At 79.3% G+C, this 16,537-nt stretch overlaps 1 protein-coding gene across 1 annotated transcript in view; it reads left to right on the forward strand.

The window, feature by feature from the left end:
• Positions 1 to 16,537, forward strand: part of RPH3AL (rabphilin 3A like (without C2 domains)) — a 120,484-nt gene that overhangs the window by 10,188 nt on the left and 93,759 nt on the right. Inside the window, exon 2 of the mRNA XM_048519385.1 lies at positions 11,669 to 11,798. Within this exon, the coding sequence (XP_048375342.1) occupies positions 11,669 to 11,798 (130 nt within the window). The remainder of the gene's footprint in view (positions 1 to 11,668; positions 11,799 to 16,537) is intronic.

Here is a 16,537-nt window from a genome sequence, read left to right on the forward strand (position 1 = left end):
CCCCCCCCCCCCCCCACCCCCCCCCCCCCCCACCCCCCCCCCCCCCCACCCCCCCCCCCCCCCACCCCCCCCCCCCCCCACCCCCCCCCCCCCCCACCCCCCCCCCCCCCCACCCCCCCCCCCCCCCACCCCCCCCCCCCCCCACCCCCCCCCCCCCCCACCCCCCCCCCCCCCCACCCCCCCCCCCCCCCACCCCCCCCCCCCCCCACCCCCCCCCCCCCCCACCCCCCCCCCCCCCCACCCCCCCCCCCCCCCACCCCCCCCCCCCCCCACCCCCCCCCCCCCCCACCCCCCCCCCCCCCCACCCCCCCCCCCCCCCACCCCCCCCCCCCCCCACCCCCCCCCCCCCCCACCCCCCCCCCCCCCCACCCCCCCCCCCCCCCACCCCCCCCCCCCCCCACCCCCCCCCCCCCCCACCCCCCCCCCCCCCCACCCCCCCCCCCCCCCACCCCCCCCCCCCCCCACCCCCCCCCCCCCCCACCCCCCCCCCCCCCCACCCCCCCCCCCCCCCACCCCCCCCCCCCCCCACCCCCCCCCCCCCCCACCCCCCCCCCCCCCCACCCCCCCCCCCCCCCACCCCCCCCCCCCCCCACCCCCCCCCCCCCCCACCCCCCCCCCCCCCCACCCCCCCCCCCCCCCACCCCCCCCCCCCCCCACCCCCCCCCCCCCCCACCCCCCCCCCCCCCCACCCCCCCCCCCCCCCACCCCCCCCCCCCCCCACCCCCCCCCCCCCCCACCCCCCCCCCCCCCCACCCCCCCCCCCCCCCACCCCCCCCCCCCCCCACCCCCCCCCCCCCCCACCCCCCCCCCCCCCCACCCCCCCCCCCCCCCACCCCCCCCCCCCCCCACCCCCCCCCCCCCCCACCCCCCCCCCCCCCCACCCCCCCCCCCCCCCACCCCCCCCCCCCCCCACCCCCCCCCCCCCCCACCCCCCCCCCCCCCCACCCCCCCCCCCCCCCACCCCCCCCCCCCCCCACCCCCCCCCCCCCCCACCCCCCCCCCCCCCCACCCCCCCCCCCCCCCACCCCCCCCCCCCCCCACCCCCCCCCCCCCCCACCCCCCCCCCCCCCCACCCCCCCCCCCCCCCACCCCCCCCCCCCCCCACCCCCCCCCCCCCCCACCCCCCCCCCCCCCCACCCCCCCCCCCCCCCACCCCCCCCCCCCCCCACCCCCCCCCCCCCCCACCCCCCCCCCCCCCCACCCCCCCCCCCCCCCACCCCCCCCCCCCCCCACCCCCCCCCCCCCCCACCCCCCCCCCCCCCCACCCCCCCCCCCCCCCACCCCCCCCCCCCCCCACCCCCCCCCCCCCCCACCCCCCCCCCCCCCCACCCCCCCCCCCCCCCACCCCCCCCCCCCCCCACCCCCCCCCCCCCCCACCCCCCCCCCCCCCCACCCCCCCCCCCCCCCACCCCCCCCCCCCCCCACCCCCCCCCCCCCCCACCCCCCCCCCCCCCCACCCCCCCCCCCCCCCACCCCCCCCCCCCCCCACCCCCCCCCCCCCCCACCCCCCCCCCCCCCCACCCCCCCCCCCCCCCACCCCCCCCCCCCCCCACCCCCCCCCCCCCCCACCCCCCCCCCCCCCCACCCCCCCCCCCCCCCACCCCCCCCCCCCCCCACCCCCCCCCCCCCCCACCCCCCCCCCCCCCCACCCCCCCCCCCCCCCACCCCCCCCCCCCCCCACCCCCCCCCCCCCCCACCCCCCCCCCCCCCCACCCCCCCCCCCCCCCACCCCCCCCCCCCCCCACCCCCCCCCCCCCCCACCCCCCCCCCCCCCCACCCCCCCCCCCCCCCACCCCCCCCCCCCCCCACCCCCCCCCCCCCCCACCCCCCCCCCCCCCCACCCCCCCCCCCCCCCACCCCCCCCCCCCCCCACCCCCCCCCCCCCCCACCCCCCCCCCCCCCCACCCCCCCCCCCCCCCACCCCCCCCCCCCCCCACCCCCCCCCCCCCCCACCCCCCCCCCCCCCCACCCCCCCCCCCCCCCACCCCCCCCCCCCCCCACCCCCCCCCCCCCCCACCCCCCCCCCCCCCCACCCCCCCCCCCCCCCACCCCCCCCCCCCCCCACCCCCCCCCCCCCCCACCCCCCCCCCCCCCCACCCCCCCCCCCCCCCACCCCCCCCCCCCCCCACCCCCCCCCCCCCCCACCCCCCCCCCCCCCCACCCCCCCCCCCCCCCACCCCCCCCCCCCCCCACCCCCCCCCCCCCCCACCCCCCCCCCCCCCCACCCCCCCCCCCCCCCACCCCCCCCCCCCCCCACCCCCCCCCCCCCCCACCCCCCCCCCCCCCCACCCCCCCCCCCCCCCACCCCCCCCCCCCCCCACCCCCCCCCCCCCCCACCCCCCCCCCCCCCCACCCCCCCCCCCCCCCACCCCCCCCCCCCCCCACCCCCCCCCCCCCCCACCCCCCCCCCCCCCCACCCCCCCCCCCCCCCACCCCCCCCCCCCCCCACCCCCCCCCCCCCCCACCCCCCCCCCCCCCCACCCCCCCCCCCCCCCACCCCCCCCCCCCCCCACCCCCCCCCCCCCCCACCCCCCCCCCCCCCCACCCCCCCCCCCCCCCACCCCCCCCCCCCCCCACCCCCCCCCCCCCCCACCCCCCCCCCCCCCCACCCCCCCCCCCCCCCACCCCCCCCCCCCCCCACCCCCCCCCCCCCCCACCCCCCCCCCCCCCCACCCCCCCCCCCCCCCACCCCCCCCCCCCCCCACCCCCCCCCCCCCCCACCCCCCCCCCCCCCCACCCCCCCCCCCCCCCACCCCCCCCCCCCCCCACCCCCCCCCCCCCCCACCCCCCCCCCCCCCCACCCCCCCCCCCCCCCACCCCCCCCCCCCCCCACCCCCCCCCCCCCCCACCCCCCCCCCCCCCCACCCCCCCCCCCCCCCACCCCCCCCCCCCCCCACCCCCCCCCCCCCCCACCCCCCCCCCCCCCCACCCCCCCCCCCCCCCACCCCCCCCCCCCCCCACCCCCCCCCCCCCCCACCCCCCCCCCCCCCCACCCCCCCCCCCCCCCACCCCCCCCCCCCCCCACCCCCCCCCCCCCCCACCCCCCCCCCCCCCCACCCCCCCCCCCCCCCACCCCCCCCCCCCCCCACCCCCCCCCCCCCCCACCCCCCCCCCCCCCCACCCCCCCCCCCCCCCACCCCCCCCCCCCCCCACCCCCCCCCCCCCCCACCCCCCCCCCCCCCCACCCCCCCCCCCCCCCACCCCCCCCCCCCCCCACCCCCCCCCCCCCCCACCCCCCCCCCCCCCCACCCCCCCCCCCCCCCACCCCCCCCCCCCCCCACCCCCCCCCCCCCCCACCCCCCCCCCCCCCCACCCCCCCCCCCCCCCACCCCCCCCCCCCCCCACCCCCCCCCCCCCCCACCCCCCCCCCCCCCCACCCCCCCCCCCCCCCACCCCCCCCCCCCCCCACCCCCCCCCCCCCCCACCCCCCCCCCCCCCCACCCCCCCCCCCCCCCACCCCCCCCCCCCCCCACCCCCCCCCCCCCCCACCCCCCCCCCCCCCCACCCCCCCCCCCCCCCACCCCCCCCCCCCCCCACCCCCCCCCCCCCCCACCCCCCCCCCCCCCCACCCCCCCCCCCCCCCACCCCCCCCCCCCCCCACCCCCCCCCCCCCCCACCCCCCCCCCCCCCCACCCCCCCCCCCCCCCACCCCCCCCCCCCCCCACCCCCCCCCCCCCCCACCCCCCCCCCCCCCCACCCCCCCCCCCCCCCACCCCCCCCCCCCCCCACCCCCCCCCCCCCCCACCCCCCCCCCCCCCCACCCCCCCCCCCCCCCACCCCCCCCCCCCCCCACCCCCCCCCCCCCCCACCCCCCCCCCCCCCCACCCCCCCCCCCCCCCACCCCCCCCCCCCCCCACCCCCCCCCCCCCCCACCCCCCCCCCCCCCCACCCCCCCCCCCCCCCACCCCCCCCCCCCCCCACCCCCCCCCCCCCCCACCCCCCCCCCCCCCCACCCCCCCCCCCCCCCACCCCCCCCCCCCCCCACCCCCCCCCCCCCCCACCCCCCCCCCCCCCCACCCCCCCCCCCCCCCACCCCCCCCCCCCCCCACCCCCCCCCCCCCCCACCCCCCCCCCCCCCCACCCCCCCCCCCCCCCACCCCCCCCCCCCCCCACCCCCCCCCCCCCCCACCCCCCCCCCCCCCCACCCCCCCCCCCCCCCACCCCCCCCCCCCCCCACCCCCCCCCCCCCCCACCCCCCCCCCCCCCCACCCCCCCCCCCCCCCACCCCCCCCCCCCCCCACCCCCCCCCCCCCCCACCCCCCCCCCCCCCCACCCCCCCCCCCCCCCACCCCCCCCCCCCCCCACCCCCCCCCCCCCCCACCCCCCCCCCCCCCCACCCCCCCCCCCCCCCACCCCCCCCCCCCCCCACCCCCCCCCCCCCCCACCCCCCCCCCCCCCCACCCCCCCCCCCCCCCACCCCCCCCCCCCCCCACCCCCCCCCCCCCCCACCCCCCCCCCCCCCCACCCCCCCCCCCCCCCACCCCCCCCCCCCCCCACCCCCCCCCCCCCCCACCCCCCCCCCCCCCCACCCCCCCCCCCCCCCACCCCCCCCCCCCCCCACCCCCCCCCCCCCCCACCCCCCCCCCCCCCCACCCCCCCCCCCCCCCACCCCCCCCCCCCCCCACCCCCCCCCCCCCCCACCCCCCCCCCCCCCCACCCCCCCCCCCCCCCACCCCCCCCCCCCCCCACCCCCCCCCCCCCCCACCCCCCCCCCCCCCCACCCCCCCCCCCCCCCACCCCCCCCCCCCCCCACCCCCCCCCCCCCCCACCCCCCCCCCCCCCCACCCCCCCCCCCCCCCACCCCCCCCCCCCCCCACCCCCCCCCCCCCCCACCCCCCCCCCCCCCCACCCCCCCCCCCCCCCACCCCCCCCCCCCCCCACCCCCCCCCCCCCCCACCCCCCCCCCCCCCCACCCCCCCCCCCCCCCACCCCCCCCCCCCCCCACCCCCCCCCCCCCCCACCCCCCCCCCCCCCCACCCCCCCCCCCCCCCACCCCCCCCCCCCCCCACCCCCCCCCCCCCCCACCCCCCCCCCCCCCCACCCCCCCCCCCCCCCACCCCCCCCCCCCCCCACCCCCCCCCCCCCCCACCCCCCCCCCCCCCCACCCCCCCCCCCCCCCACCCCCCCCCCCCCCCACCCCCCCCCCCCCCCACCCCCCCCCCCCCCCACCCCCCCCCCCCCCCACCCCCCCCCCCCCCCACCCCCCCCCCCCCCCACCCCCCCCCCCCCCCACCCCCCCCCCCCCCCACCCCCCCCCCCCCCCACCCCCCCCCCCCCCCACCCCCCCCCCCCCCCACCCCCCCCCCCCCCCACCCCCCCCCCCCCCCACCCCCCCCCCCCCCCACCCCCCCCCCCCCCCACCCCCCCCCCCCCCCACCCCCCCCCCCCCCCACCCCCCCCCCCCCCCACCCCCCCCCCCCCCCACCCCCCCCCCCCCCCACCCCCCCCCCCCCCCACCCCCCCCCCCCCCCACCCCCCCCCCCCCCCACCCCCCCCCCCCCCCACCCCCCCCCCCCCCCACCCCCCCCCCCCCCCACCCCCCCCCCCCCCCACCCCCCCCCCCCCCCACCCCCCCCCCCCCCCACCCCCCCCCCCCCCCACCCCCCCCCCCCCCCACCCCCCCCCCCCCCCACCCCCCCCCCCCCCCACCCCCCCCCCCCCCCACCCCCCCCCCCCCCCACCCCCCCCCCCCCCCACCCCCCCCCCCCCCCACCCCCCCCCCCCCCCACCCCCCCCCCCCCCCACCCCCCCCCCCCCCCACCCCCCCCCCCCCCCACCCCCCCCCCCCCCCACCCCCCCCCCCCCCCACCCCCCCCCCCCCCCACCCCCCCCCCCCCCCACCCCCCCCCCCCCCCACCCCCCCCCCCCCCCACCCCCCCCCCCCCCCACCCCCCCCCCCCCCCACCCCCCCCCCCCCCCACCCCCCCCCCCCCCCACCCCCCCCCCCCCCCACCCCCCCCCCCCCCCACCCCCCCCCCCCCCCACCCCCCCCCCCCCCCACCCCCCCCCCCCCCCACCCCCCCCCCCCCCCACCCCCCCCCCCCCCCACCCCCCCCCCCCCCCACCCCCCCCCCCCCCCACCCCCCCCCCCCCCCACCCCCCCCCCCCCCCACCCCCCCCCCCCCCCACCCCCCCCCCCCCCCACCCCCCCCCCCCCCCACCCCCCCCCCCCCCCACCCCCCCCCCCCCCCACCCCCCCCCCCCCCCACCCCCCCCCCCCCCCACCCCCCCCCCCCCCCACCCCCCCCCCCCCCCACCCCCCCCCCCCCCCACCCCCCCCCCCCCCCACCCCCCCCCCCCCCCACCCCCCCCCCCCCCCACCCCCCCCCCCCCCCACCCCCCCCCCCCCCCACCCCCCCCCCCCCCCACCCCCCCCCCCCCCCACCCCCCCCCCCCCCCACCCCCCCCCCCCCCCACCCCCCCCCCCCCCCACCCCCCCCCCCCCCCACCCCCCCCCCCCCCCACCCCCCCCCCCCCCCACCCCCCCCCCCCCCCACCCCCCCCCCCCCCCACCCCCCCCCCCCCCCACCCCCCCCCCCCCCCACCCCCCCCCCCCCCCACCCCCCCCCCCCCCCACCCCCCCCCCCCCCCACCCCCCCCCCCCCCCACCCCCCCCCCCCCCCACCCCCCCCCCCCCCCACCCCCCCCCCCCCCCACCCCCCCCCCCCCCCACCCCCCCCCCCCCCCACCCCCCCCCCCCCCCACCCCCCCCCCCCCCCACCCCCCCCCCCCCCCACCCCCCCCCCCCCCCACCCCCCCCCCCCCCCACCCCCCCCCCCCCCCACCCCCCCCCCCCCCCACCCCCCCCCCCCCCCACCCCCCCCCCCCCCCACCCCCCCCCCCCCCCACCCCCCCCCCCCCCCACCCCCCCCCCCCCCCACCCCCCCCCCCCCCCACCCCCCCCCCCCCCCACCCCCCCCCCCCCCCACCCCCCCCCCCCCCCACCCCCCCCCCCCCCCACCCCCCCCCCCCCCCACCCCCCCCCCCCCCCACCCCCCCCCCCCCCCACCCCCCCCCCCCCCCACCCCCCCCCCCCCCCACCCCCCCCCCCCCCCACCCCCCCCCCCCCCCACCCCCCCCCCCCCCCACCCCCCCCCCCCCCCACCCCCCCCCCCCCCCACCCCCCCCCCCCCCCACCCCCCCCCCCCCCCACCCCCCCCCCCCCCCACCCCCCCCCCCCCCCACCCCCCCCCCCCCCCACCCCCCCCCCCCCCCACCCCCCCCCCCCCCCACCCCCCCCCCCCCCCACCCCCCCCCCCCCCCACCCCCCCCCCCCCCCACCCCCCCCCCCCCCCACCCCCCCCCCCCCCCACCCCCCCCCCCCCCCACCCCCCCCCCCCCCCACCCCCCCCCCCCCCCACCCCCCCCCCCCCCCACCCCCCCCCCCCCCCACCCCCCCCCCCCCCCACCCCCCCCCCCCCCCACCCCCCCCCCCCCCCACCCCCCCCCCCCCCCACCCCCCCCCCCCCCCACCCCCCCCCCCCCCCACCCCCCCCCCCCCCCACCCCCCCCCCCCCCCACCCCCCCCCCCCCCCACCCCCCCCCCCCCCCACCCCCCCCCCCCCCCACCCCCCCCCCCCCCCACCCCCCCCCCCCCCCACCCCCCCCCCCCCCCACCCCCCCCCCCCCCCACCCCCCCCCCCCCCCACCCCCCCCCCCCCCCACCCCCCCCCCCCCCCACCCCCCCCCCCCCCCACCCCCCCCCCCCCCCACCCCCCCCCCCCCCCACCCCCCCCCCCCCCCACCCCCCCCCCCCCCCACCCCCCCCCCCCCCCACCCCCCCCCCCCCCCACCCCCCCCCCCCCCCACCCCCCCCCCCCCCCACCCCCCCCCCCCCCCACCCCCCCCCCCCCCCACCCCCCCCCCCCCCCACCCCCCCCCCCCCCCACCCCCCCCCCCCCCCACCCCCCCCCCCCCCCACCCCCCCCCCCCCCCACCCCCCCCCCCCCCCACCCCCCCCCCCCCCCACCCCCCCCCCCCCCCACCCCCCCCCCCCCCCACCCCCCCCCCCCCCCACCCCCCCCCCCCCCCACCCCCCCCCCCCCCCACCCCCCCCCCCCCCCACCCCCCCCCCCCCCCACCCCCCCCCCCCCCCACCCCCCCCCCCCCCCACCCCCCCCCCCCCCCACCCCCCCCCCCCCCCACCCCCCCCCCCCCCCACCCCCCCCCCCCCCCACCCCCCCCCCCCCCCACCCCCCCCCCCCCCCACCCCCCCCCCCCCCCACCCCCCCCCCCCCCCACCCCCCCCCCCCCCCACCCCCCCCCCCCCCCACCCCCCCCCCCCCCCACCCCCCCCCCCCCCCACCCCCCCCCCCCCCCACCCCCCCCCCCCCCCACCCCCCCCCCCCCCCACCCCCCCCCCCCCCCACCCCCCCCCCCCCCCACCCCCCCCCCCCCCCACCCCCCCCCCCCCCCACCCCCCCCCCCCCCCACCCCCCCCCCCCCCCACCCCCCCCCCCCCCCACCCCCCCCCCCCCCCACCCCCCCCCCCCCCCACCCCCCCCCCCCCCCACCCCCCCCCCCCCCCACCCCCCCCCCCCCCCACCCCCCCCCCCCCCCACCCCCCCCCCCCCCCACCCCCCCCCCCCCCCACCCCCCCCCCCCCCCACCCCCCCCCCCCCCCACCCCCCCCCCCCCCCACCCCCCCCCCCCCCCACCCCCCCCCCCCCCCACCCCCCCCCCCCCCCACCCCCCCCCCCCCCCACCCCCCCCCCCCCCCACCCCCCCCCCCCCCCACCCCCCCCCCCCCCCACCCCCCCCCCCCCCCACCCCCCCCCCCCCCCACCCCCCCCCCCCCCCACCCCCCCCCCCCCCCACCCCCCCCCCCCCCCACCCCCCCCCCCCCCCACCCCCCCCCCCCCCCACCCCCCCCCCCCCCCACCCCCCCCCCCCCCCACCCCCCCCCCCCCCCACCCCCCCCCCCCCCCACCCCCCCCCCCCCCCACCCCCCCCCCCCCCCACCCCCCCCCCCCCCCACCCCCCCCCCCCCCCACCCCCCCCCCCCCCCACCCCCCCCCCCCCCCACCCCCCCCCCCCCCCACCCCCCCCCCCCCCCACCCCCCCCCCCCCCCACCCCCCCCCCCCCCCACCCCCCCCCCCCCCCACCCCCCCCCCCCCCCACCCCCCCCCCCCCCCACCCCCCCCCCCCCCCACCCCCCCCCCCCCCCACCCCCCCCCCCCCCCACCCCCCCCCCCCCCCACCCCCCCCCCCCCCCACCCCCCCCCCCCCCCACCCCCCCCCCCCCCCACCCCCCCCCCCCCCCACCCCCCCCCCCCCCCACCCCCCCCCCCCCCCACCCCCCCCCCCCCCCACCCCCCCCCCCCCCCACCCCCCCCCCCCCCCACCCCCCCCCCCCCCCACCCCCCCCCCCCCCCACCCCCCCCCCCCCCCACCCCCCCCCCCCCCCACCCCCCCCCCCCCCCACCCCCCCCCCCCCCCACCCCCCCCCCCCCCCACCCCCCCCCCCCCCCACCCCCCCCCCCCCCCACCCCCCCCCCCCCCCACCCCCCCCCCCCCCCACCCCCCCCCCCCCCCACCCCCCCCCCCCCCCACCCCCCCCCCCCCCCACCCCCCCCCCCCCCCACCCCCCCCCCCCCCCACCCCCCCCCCCCCCCACCCCCCCCCCCCCCCACCCCCCCCCCCCCCCACCCCCCCCCCCCCCCACCCCCCCCCCCCCCCACCCCCCCCCCCCCCCACCCCCCCCCCCCCCCACCCCCCCCCCCCCCCACCCCCCCCCCCCCCCACCCCCCCCCCCCCCCACCCCCCCCCCCCCCCACCCCCCCCCCCCCCCACCCCCCCCCCCCCCCACCCCCCCCCCCCCCCACCCCCCCCCCCCCCCACCCCCCCCCCCCCCCACCCCCCCCCCCCCCCACCCCCCCCCCCCCCCACCCCCCCCCCCCCCCACCCCCCCCCCCCCCCACCCCCCCCCCCCCCCACCCCCCCCCCCCCCCACCCCCCCCCCCCCCCACCCCCCCCCCCCCCCACCCCCCCCCCCCCCCACCCCCCCCCCCCCCCACCCCCCCCCCCCCCCACCCCCCCCCCCCCCCACCCCCCCCCCCCCCCACCCCCCCCCCCCCCCACCCCCCCCCCCCCCCACCCCCCCCCCCCCCCACCCCCCCCCCCCCCCACCCCCCCCCCCCCCCACCCCCCCCCCCCCCCACCCCCCCCCCCCCCCACCCCCCCCCCCCCCCACCCCCCCCCCCCCCCACCCCCCCCCCCCCCCACCCCCCCCCCCCCCCACCCCCCCCCCCCCCCACCCCCCCCCCCCCCCACCCCCCCCCCCCCCCACCCCCCCCCCCCCCCACCCCCCCCCCCCCCCACCCCCCCCCCCCCCCACCCCCCCCCCCCCCCACCCCCCCCCCCCCCCACCCCCCCCCCCCCCCACCCCCCCCCCCCCCCACCCCCCCCCCCCCCCACCCCCCCCCCCCCCCACCCCCCCCCCCCCCCACCCCCCCCCCCCCCCACCCCCCCCCCCCCCCACCCCCCCCCCCCCCCACCCCCCCCCCCCCCCACCCCCCCCCCCCCCCACCCCCCCCCCCCCCCACCCCCCCCCCCCCCCACCCCCCCCCCCCCCCACCCCCCCCCCCCCCCACCCCCCCCCCCCCCCACCCCCCCCCCCCCCCACCCCCCCCCCCCCCCACCCCCCCCCCCCCCCACCCCCCCCCCCCCCCACCCCCCCCCCCCCCCACCCCCCCCCCCCCCCACCCCCCCCCCCCCCCACCCCCCCCCCCCCCCACCCCCCCCCCCCCCCACCCCCCCCCCCCCCCACCCCCCCCCCCCCCCACCCCCCCCCCCCCCCACCCCCCCCCCCCCCCACCCCCCCCCCCCCCCACCCCCCCCCCCCCCCACCCCCCCCCCCCCCCACCCCCCCCCCCCCCCACCCCCCCCCCCCCCCACCCCCCCCCCCCCCCACCCCCCCCCCCCCCCACCCCCCCCCCCCCCCACCCCCCCCCCCCCCCACCCCCCCCCCCCCCCACCCCCCCCCCCCCCCACCCCCCCCCCCCCCCACCCCCCCCCCCCCCCACCCCCCCCCCCCCCCACCCCCCCCCCCCCCCACCCCCCCCCCCCCCCACCCCCCCCCCCCCCCACCCCCCCCCCCCCCCACCCCCCCCCCCCCCCACCCCCCCCCCCCCCCACCCCCCCCCCCCCCCACCCCCCCCCCCCCCCACCCCCCCCCCCCCCCACCCCCCCCCCCCCCCACCCCCCCCCCCCCCCACCCCCCCCCCCCCCCACCCCCCCCAATCTATCTATCTATCTATCTATCTATTCCATTTCTATCTATCTATCTATCTATCTATCTATCTATCTATCTATCTATCTATCTATCTATCTATCTATCTATCTATCTATCTATCTATCTATCTATCTATCTATCTATCTATCTATCTATCTATCTATCTATCGGGTTTATAAACCGCCCTCCCCCGAAGGGCTCAGGGCGGTGAACAACATATGATAGAGCACAATAACAAGTTAAAATCCAGTAAATATAAATTAGTACGGCTCTAATAAAAATAAACCCTGCCCCATTGAAATTTCAATATTATTAAAAAAATTAACATTAGACAAGATGGCACCAGCTTCAGTTCTGCCAAACCCCAAAGGGGACGGGCGGTAGAATCCACTTGATGTTGTAAGATAAAAGGAGAGGGGGGCTTCTCTTTACAGGCGCTTGGTGGAACGGCTGGAGAACATGCGGAAGAACATGATGGGGAACGGGCTTTCTCAATGCCTGCTCTGTGGGGAGACGCTCGGCTTGCTGGGGAGCACGGCCGTCTTCTGCCAAGACTGCAAAAAAGTAAGTGACTCGGTGTCTGTGGCTGCCTAGCTGCGTTTGACTTCACATCTTGCACTGGGGTTTTGCCGTGTCGGTCTGCAGATGGTCTATCCAGGACTGCGTGTGTTTCGAGGGCCGAGCTACTAAAATTTAGCCCCCCACAAGAGGTGTTCTGGGACCTCTTTAAATTAAGCAAGCCGAGGTCTGTAGTTCCTGCCGTTTGCAAGGCCCAGCCAAGATGTCTAATTCTGCTTTTCAAAATACAGACGCATGAAAAGATCTGCTGGAAGTTTCTACTTTGGCACAACTTTACCCTCTGCAGTTGCTTTAGCGTTCCCTGCGCAGTTTCAAGCAGGTATCCATAAACGATTGAAGATTAAAGACGAAGCCGAACTTTCCCTGAAGCTGATTTCAGTGTGAAGTTCTACCTGCAGTGGACGTTCAGAACCTCAGCAGCTTTTTCCAAGTCATGGTGCATCTAAGACCGAATTCCCACTGAAAATTTAATCTAGATACAACCCAGTTTCAAAAGAATCGGCACCTTTTCATCCAGGTTCCAACATCCTCAACTATAGCATGTTTCTAGTGAAGACATCTAGGCCTGCCCCTTTGGGGGTGGGGGGTGCCTGCTGTCAGGGGTGCAATCATTAAGCTAGCAGCACCAAAATTTCAGAGTATCTTTAGGAGATCCTCCTGAGGATACTACCCAGGTTTGGTGAAGTTTGGTTCATGGGGGCCAAAGTTATGGACCCTCAAATGTGTAGCCCCCATCTCCTATTAGCTCCCATTGGAGTGTTTTTTTCAAAAAGCAGGTATATACAAGCAGGTCCAGGAAAATCCCATGATAAGGCGGGGGGAGGGGGGGGCAGAAATGGGACTGATATGTGTTCTGCGGTTTGGCTGTGAGGAGATCTCGAGGAAACCTGGATATTTTGGGTGACTATCCCAGGATTAATCGCCAGTGGGAATTCGCCCTAAGTTTCATCAGCAGTCTTTGATGCGGAGGGGTGACAGGAAAGAAGCCCCGCCCCTTGAGTGAGTTCAAACCAAGAAGTGTGCCTGAAGGTCCTCTGATATAACTCTTGCCAGGGAAAACTCCAGATGCGAAGTCTGGCCGTCAAATTAGGTTAGATTAGATTATTAACGTGTTGTTGGTGGATTGCACGCTCGGGGTATGTGGATTTGGTAAGCTCAGAACTGCCCCTTCCTTGTGTCTTAGGTCAGGTTGCTAACGTTGTCTTAGCCTCAGTTTCCCATTTGTATTTATATTTTTGAGTCTTAAACACCTTTATTGAATACAGTTTTTAAAACCCTCAATTATATATACATACCGATACTCGTCAACAGTTTAGTATCCACAATTATTTTGTCCTTCAGTAACATACGATCTCCCAACCATTCTCCAAAAACAGCTTGTTCATTAAATTGTCGAAAACCGCTGAGAACTTATTACCAGTGAGAAAGTGAAATCAATTCCTAACTCTCTTCATAAATAAGAAAAATCAAAAATATCTCATTAAATACATAGAAAAAAAGAAACACACAAAAATATTTTCAGTGAGGTATTATTTAACTTACATATTCAAACTATAAAAAACACAATTTCGAACTTTTTTTCTGCATACTGCCTACAGTTCAAAACCTGAAGTTGGTATACAGGGACATTTTGGTTTTAGAAAGGTGATTAATGGTTCCTAAAACTCAGCATATAAATCCTGATTCTGGTTTCTCAACAAGGATATATCCGTTTTAGCGAAGGCAACTTGTTTAACTAACCAATTCTCCAAAGTGGGAATTGTCTGATCTTCCCAAGTTTGGGTGTATAGCAACCCAGCAGCCGTAACCGTTATATAATAACAACTTATCATATTTTTGTTTTTCCTGTTTGTACTATGATTAACCAGCCTCTCTCTGGCAAAGCCAATCTCTAGTTAATTACAGTCTTAATCCATGCTTGAATATTCACCCAAAATTTATGTTGATCCCATATCCACCAAAGGTGGAATAAGGAACTGCCTCATACAGTTACATTTTCCATTTGAATATTGAGCTTGGGGGCAGCCCTTATCATAGGGCAATGCCGAACAAGGAGAAAGAGGCTTACTTTGGAACCGTGATTTTTCAAACTGAAAGGATCCCTTCCCACATGGGCCTGTCTGCTTCCGGGGACTCCAGGATCCAAACCAGTGGTGGGATCCAAAAATTTTAGTAACAAGTTCCCATGGTGGTGGGATTCAAACTGTGGCGTAGCGCCAATGGGGCTGGGCGGGGCACGACAGGGGCATGGCTGGGCATTCCAGGGGTGGGGCATTCCTGGGCGGGGCTGTGGCAAGGACGCAGCCGCTGCGCTGGTCCTTGGGCGGGAAACGAATGCACGCAGGCGCAGGCTGCCACGCACGCCGGTGCACCTCCTGCTAGACTGCTTCAAGTTCTGCGCGCTACTGCTGAGAGGAGGGGCGTAACTAAGGCAAAAATCACATGGCAAAATCACCAATTAGTAACCCCCTCTCGGCACACGCAAATAATTAGTAACCTACTCTCGGGAACCTGTGAGAACCTGCTGGATCCCACCTCTGATCCAAACTGAGAATTACACATAGTTAGCAAATAAAAGCTTGATTTTCGCAGTGTGCATTGAACTCATGTTTGAGTGGGGCATATGGATTTCCCCCCAAGGTTTCATGCCACACGTTTACTGGCTAGTTTGGGACCTTTTTTGACCCTGAAATCAGAATTCTGACTCAGAACAGAGGTTGCAATCACAAAATGGCCGCCAGAGGAGGTGGAGTCAGTCCCAAAATATCAGGGAGCGAAGTTGTATACGCTTCCACATTCCAGGCAGAAGCTCTGTTCAACAGGATGCCTTTTAATTTGCGCAGCCAATCAGAAGCCACGGTGGCCTAAAGCCCTGCCCACTTTTTGTAAGCACCTCGAACATGCCAGGGAAGGCATTAGTGCAGGGGTTGGCAACTTTTACCACCCAAAGAGCCATTTGGACCTGTTTTCCACAGCCCCAAAGGTCTACCGAGCCGGAGAGGCAGCTCCACACAGAGCCGCCTCCGGTTCGGCCCCTCTACTCACCTGTCCTTCCAGCACTGGGAGGCGGAGGTGCCAGGCGCCTGTTCCATGGGGCAGAGGGAGGATGGTGGCTGTGGTGCTGCCGCCTCTCGCGCTGTGGGAGGCAGCGGTGCCGGGCAAGGAAACCCCCTCTGCCCGATTGAGCAGGCAGCCGCCTGCTCCATGGGGCAGAGGGGGGATGGCGGCTGTGGGGATGGCAGAGGGGGGGATGGCGGCTGCTCTGGAGGGACACGCCCACGCTACCCTCCAACCTCCAAGGGTCAGAGGGCAGCGTGGCCCAGAGGTGGGATCCAACCAGTTCTCACCACTTCTCTAGAAGTGGTTACTGATTTTTTCTGAGTGCCAAGAAGGGGTTACTAAAGCAACCTCCCTGCCCAATAGGGACTGGAGGTGCGTGTGTGTGGCGGCACCACTGTTTGAATCCCACCACCATCGGAACCTGTTATTAAAATGTTTGGATCCCACCACTGATGTGGGCGTGTCCCTCCAGCCCTCCAGAGCAGCGCTGGAAGGAGAGGGGAGTGGAGGGGACACGAAGAGCGGCACCCTCACACACAGAGCCTCCAACGGTTTGGCACATCCACTCACCTTTCCTTCCAGCGCTGCTCTGGAGGGCTGGAGAGACATGCCCACGCTACCCTCCGACCTCCAAGCCATGTGGAGCCGCATTGTAAGGCTGAAAGAGCTGCGTGAGGCTCCAGAGCCATGGGTTGCAGACCCCTGCATTAGTGGTTGCCATGGCACCCACTGGTGCCATATTGAGGACCACTACCAGTTGTTCAGTAGCCCTGCGTTCGCTGGCGTATTTAGGGTGTGGACAGCCAGGATGTGATCCCCAGGCAGTGCTTGCCTAGGGGCGCCCAGGCCGCCCCTTTTGCAAGGCAGGATGCTACCGCCACCAGGATGTCCGGTCAACTCGCAGGTAGACCAGCCCTCCAGAGAACTGGTCCCCCCACAATTGAAAGTAATAGATCAGTGATAACGAACCTTTTGGAGACCGAGTGCCCAAATTGCAACCCAAAATCCACTTATTTATCGCAAAGTGCCTACATGGCAATTTAACCTGAATACTGAGGTTTAAGTTTAGAAAAAATGGTTGGCTCCAAGGCGTGCGTTACTCAGGAGTAAGCTTGGTGGTAGTCGGTGGCTTTGCTTTGAAGCAACCGTGCAACTCTTCCAACGGGTGAATCACCACCCTAGGAGGGTTTACTCAGAAGCAAGCCCCATTGCCAGCAACCGAGCTTACTCCCAGGTAAAGTTTAGTGCTGTAGTTCTTTGCATGAAAATCAGTGGGGTTTAACAGCGCTTAGCAGGGTTACTTACACTGCCTCCCCAAAACTAGGACTTAGGTTTAATGCTAATAATCGAACCCAATGGCCCAGGCCAGCCTAGATGTGGGAGAGGGGGCACTCTGTTTGCACGTGCCCACAGAGAGGGCTCTGAGTGCCCCCTCTGGCACCCGTGCCATAGGTTCGCCACCACTGTAATAGATCTACCAGTCCTTCTTAACAGTGGGTAAACCAGCCCTCCATGAGTGATAGTGATGGTAGACCTGGCCACTGGAGAGCTGATAACCAAGATGGGGAAGACCTGATGGATTTGGCAGGGAGCGCAAATTCAGTGCTTCCCCCTGGCCGTCATGTTCTGCAGATGGCCCCTCCCTGTGCTGGGCTCTTGGGCTG

The sequence above is a fragment of the Sphaerodactylus townsendi genome, linkage group LG16 (assembly GCF_021028975.2).
Source record: "Sphaerodactylus townsendi isolate TG3544 linkage group LG16, MPM_Stown_v2.3, whole genome shotgun sequence".
Lineage (NCBI taxonomy): Eukaryota > Metazoa > Chordata > Lepidosauria > Squamata > Sphaerodactylidae > Sphaerodactylus > Sphaerodactylus townsendi.